The 4,308-nt window shown below is 44.1% G+C and overlaps 1 protein-coding gene across 1 annotated transcript in view; it reads right to left on the bottom strand.

The window, feature by feature from the left end:
- Nucleotides 1-3,082, bottom strand: part of LOC119416518 (protein MON2 homolog) — a 98,402-nt gene extending 95,320 nt beyond the window's left edge. Inside the window, exon 1 of the mRNA XM_037683749.1 lies at nucleotides 3,007-3,082. Coding sequence (XP_037539677.1) covers nucleotides 3,007-3,082 — 76 coding nt within the window. The remainder of the gene's footprint in view (nucleotides 1-3,006) is intronic.
- Between the last annotated feature and the right edge of the window lie 1,226 nt (nucleotides 3,083-4,308).

Below are 4,308 nucleotides of genomic sequence, written 5' to 3'. Positions count from 1 at the left end.
TAAAATAGACATTTAACTTGATTTCTACTTTGAATGAGGATTAAAAATTCATTAATACTGTTTCACAGTTGATTTAAAATGAGTGGTTCATTTTAACATTTAAAAATGGTATGAACTAAACACACTTTTCATTATCAAGATATTGTAAAATGTAATGATAATATAAAAAAGAGAGTGTTCTTTCAATTGATTAGTTCAGGATACAATTAGAAAGTCTCTGGATGAGCTAATTTGTATTTCTGGATTCAAATCAATGAATTAACAGTTCCTGTCCCGTGAAGGTCTTCAGAGGCAGGTTTTGGTCGGAGGCCTAGTCCACTACATCAACATGTTTATTTAATGCAGTGTCACCTACTTTAACTCCAGACAAAATTGAGGAGACATATCATGACCTCTCTAAGGTTCCAACAGATTATCACGACCTCAAGGAGTTTAATAAAATAAAAGCTACTTCTCTGCCTGCCCATAGACCATATGATTGCTCTATTGAACCGTTACCTGGTACTACTCCACCTAGGGGTACTTTGTATGCTTTATCTGAGCCAGAAACTCAAGCCATGCAAAAATATATTAATGAGTCTCTTCAGGCTGGTATCATTCGTCCATCAGCATCCCCTGATGGGGCTGTTTTTTTCTTTGTGCAAGAAGGATGGGTCCCTTTGCCCTTGTATTGATTATCGGTGACTAAACAATATCACTGTTAAAAACAAACACCCATTACCTCTCATGACCTCTGCCTTCGATCTTATTCAAGGAGCAACCATTTTTACTAAGTTGGACTTAAGAAATGCTTACCACTTAGTTTGCATTCAAGAGGGGGATGAATGGAAAACTGCCTTCAACACCCCTACTGGACACTATGAATATCTTGCAATGCCCTTTGGACTCACCAATGCTCCTGCTGTTTTCCAAGCATTAGTCGATGATGTTCTCAGAGACATGGTTAACCAATTTGTGTTTATTTATTTAGATGACATCCTCATTTTCTCCAAAGATCTGAACTCTCACAAGAAACATGTTAGATCTGTACTATTAAGACTGCTACAAAACAACTTGTTTAAAGCCGAAAAGTGTGAGTTCCATCAATCTCCTACTTCCTTCCTGGGATTTGTTATCTCACCTAACAAAACAACAATGGACATTAACAAGGTTTCAGCAGTTCTGGACTGGCCTGCACCCAAGTATAAGAAACAATTACAGAGATTTTTGGGGTTTGCCAATTTCTACCGTAAATTCATAAAGGGTTATAGTTTGATCTCTGCTCCTCTTCAGGCTCTCACCTCTTCAAAAACCACTTTCTGTTGGAACGAGCAAGCAGAACATGCCTTCAACACGCTAAAAAATTTGTTTTCTATAGCTCCAATATTGCACTTACCAGACCCTGAACAACAGTTTACTGTGGAGGTCGATGCCTCTAGTACTGGGGTTGGAGCAGTTCTAAGTCAACGTAATGCTGAAGGTAACACTCATCCATGTGCCTTTTTTCTCCAAAAGTCTTTCTCCAGCAGAGCTCAACTACGGTGTAGATGAACGAGAACTACTGGCAGTCAAACTAGCACTCGAGAAGTGGAGACATTGGCTGGAGGGTGCCAGGAAACCCTTTCAGGTTTGGACTGACCATAAGAACTTGGAATATTTAAAAACAGCTAACAGACTTAACCCCAGACAGGCCAGGTGGGCTCTGTTTTTCAGCCGGTTCGACGTCACTCTGTCTTACAGACCGAGATCCAGGAACGTAAAACCAGATGCCCTCTCTTGGATCATGGGGAACAATGAGACTCTCATCCCCAGTAAAAAGGTAGAGTTCATCCTACCCAACAAGGTGCGACTCTCCATCACATAGCTGGAGGAGGAGATTAAACAAGCTAAACACACCCAGCCACCTCCACCAGACTGTCCCAAGAACCGGATGTTCGTCCCTGCACATCATGTCCAAAAGGTACTAGAACTCTGTCATCAGTCTCGACTTTTCTGCCACCCTGGCATAACAAAGACCCTGGCCCTTGTTAAAGCCCAGTTCTGGTGGAAGGACCTGGTTAGTGATGTCAAGGACTTTGTTTCATCTTGTCATCTATGCTGCCAGGCTAAAACCTCTAGACACCCACCTGCAGGTCTCCTACGTCCTCTTCCCATTCCCTCATGTCCCTGGTCTCATATAGCTATGGACTTTATCACAGGTCTCCCACCGTCTTCAGGCAACAGTCATCCTGACAATTGTGGGCCGCTTTTCTAAAATGGTCCACTTAGTCCCTTTGAAAAAACTCCCTTCTGCCAAGGAACTGGGGTAGGTCATAGTTAAAGACTTTTTCACCTACATGGACTTCCTTCTGATAGTGTGTCTGACTGTGGTCCTCAGTTCATATCACGCTTTTGGAAGGAGTTTTGTAACCTCTTGGGCATCTCTGTGAGCCTCTCTTCATGTTTCCATCCTAAGACCGATGGCCAAAGCGAATGAGCCAACCAGGAAGTGGAGACAAAGCTTTACCTTTTGTACGAGGGGGACCCAACCAAGTGGTTTACTAACCTGCCATGGGCGGAACACGCCATCAACACCCTACCTTCAGTGGCATCAGGTTTGTCTCCTTTCCACACAGTTTTTGGGTTCTAACCACCACAGTTTTCTATTCAGGGGAGAGAGGCTCAAGTACCGTCTGCCCACAGAGCAGCTCTTAGGTGCCAACGGACCTGGAGAAGAGCAAGAAGAGCTCTTGTTAAGACATCAGCTGTCTATATCAGGGGTGCCAACCAACGTTATTCCCAGAACCCCACGTACCAGGTAGGCCAGAAGGTCTGGCTCTCAACCAAAGACCTTCCCCTGAGGGTTGAGTGTCATAAATTGGCACCCTGCTTTGTGGGTCCATTCCCCATAGCCAAGGTAATAAACCCTGTGGCAGGACGTCTCCAGCTACCCGGCTCACTCAAGATCCATCCAACCTTCCACGTCTCCAGGGTTAAGCCCTTGGTATCATCACGTTTTGGGCCCTCCTCTGGGCCCCCACATCCTGCCCGACTCATCGATGGGGCTCCAGCCTTCACTGTCAGGAGAATACTCTGCTCCAGAAGGTGGGGTCGGGGTTACCATTGCCTAGTTGATTGGGAGGGCTATGGGCCCGAGGAGCGGTCATGGGTTCCTGCCCGCAACATCCTCGACAAATCACTCATCCGTGACTTCCATAGTTCTCACCCTAACCAACCTGGAGGTCTGTCAGGAGCCGGACCTTAGGGGTGGGACTATGTCACGTTTCTGCTCCCACCTGCCATGTTTCTCTTTTCATTCATACCCTGGGTTGTTACAAAGTCTCTGTAATGCCTATCACCCATCTTACTGCACTTCCTGCTCTGCTCAATTAACCACCCCCACTCTGCTGAGTCACTGCAATCAGCCCTCATGCAGCTCACCTGTTGTCACCTGTATTTAAACCCCACAGCCAAACTACTCGGTGCCAGATTATTGAAAGCCTCACAGTAAGTAAATGTCCAGCATTCATGCCCTAGTCTCGTTTGTCTTCCTGGTTTTGACCGCACGCCTGCCCCATGGATTCCTCTGTCTGTTTTGGATTATCTGTTCTGCTTATGGAAATGACCTCGGCTTCCTCTATAACGACCATGATTTTTGGATCTCGTCTCAAGTTAGGCTTCGGATCTCTGACCACCCGTGTATCGACCTTGTCTGTTTCTCTGAACCTGCCATTTGGATTTCTCCCCTTGCTGCTCACTGCTCAGCTCAGTCTCAAAACCGGCTCATCTTCACCACCGGTGAAGTCACCAGAACCAACTCCTTCAAGGAACCGCTCCCTCATCTGTCTGTGGAGGTTGGTGACTGTCATCAGAACAATCTGAGAATTACAATTGAACTCTTGTTCATTAACTTTGCTATCTCTTCAGATTGTACCGGTCCAAGGACTAAGACCTCACCTTCCTGCTGTCTGTGATCTGGTTTGAATCCCTAAACCCAGTTCTTGTCAGATATTTTGTTAACTATTTATTTAAAAAATGTTTTTGCTTTATTAAAAATGGTAAATTAGTGGATGAACACAAAAAGATGAAATTAGGTTAAATTTATGATTGTTTAAATCTGGCAAATCTTCTGGTTTATTTTGGACAATAGGGAAGATTCTGGATTTTTTTTTCTAGTGCTTTAATTAAAGGAACAGGACTTTGTTTATATATTTAAGTATGTTTAACTTCTCAATAAAACGCTTATTTATTTCTGAAGAAGCTTTTGTGACGAGAAACGTTTTTGAGAACCAAGTAAGGATTTTAGTCAAACACTAAGCAGGTAGTCTGATCAATGCACGTCTCTCTTGG

This window comes from Nematolebias whitei, chromosome 10 (genome assembly GCF_014905685.2).
Source record: "Nematolebias whitei isolate Nwh7 chromosome 10, NemWhi1, whole genome shotgun sequence".
Lineage (NCBI taxonomy): Eukaryota > Metazoa > Chordata > Actinopteri > Cyprinodontiformes > Rivulidae > Nematolebias > Nematolebias whitei.
This window is presented reverse-complemented; position numbering and strand designations above follow the sequence as displayed.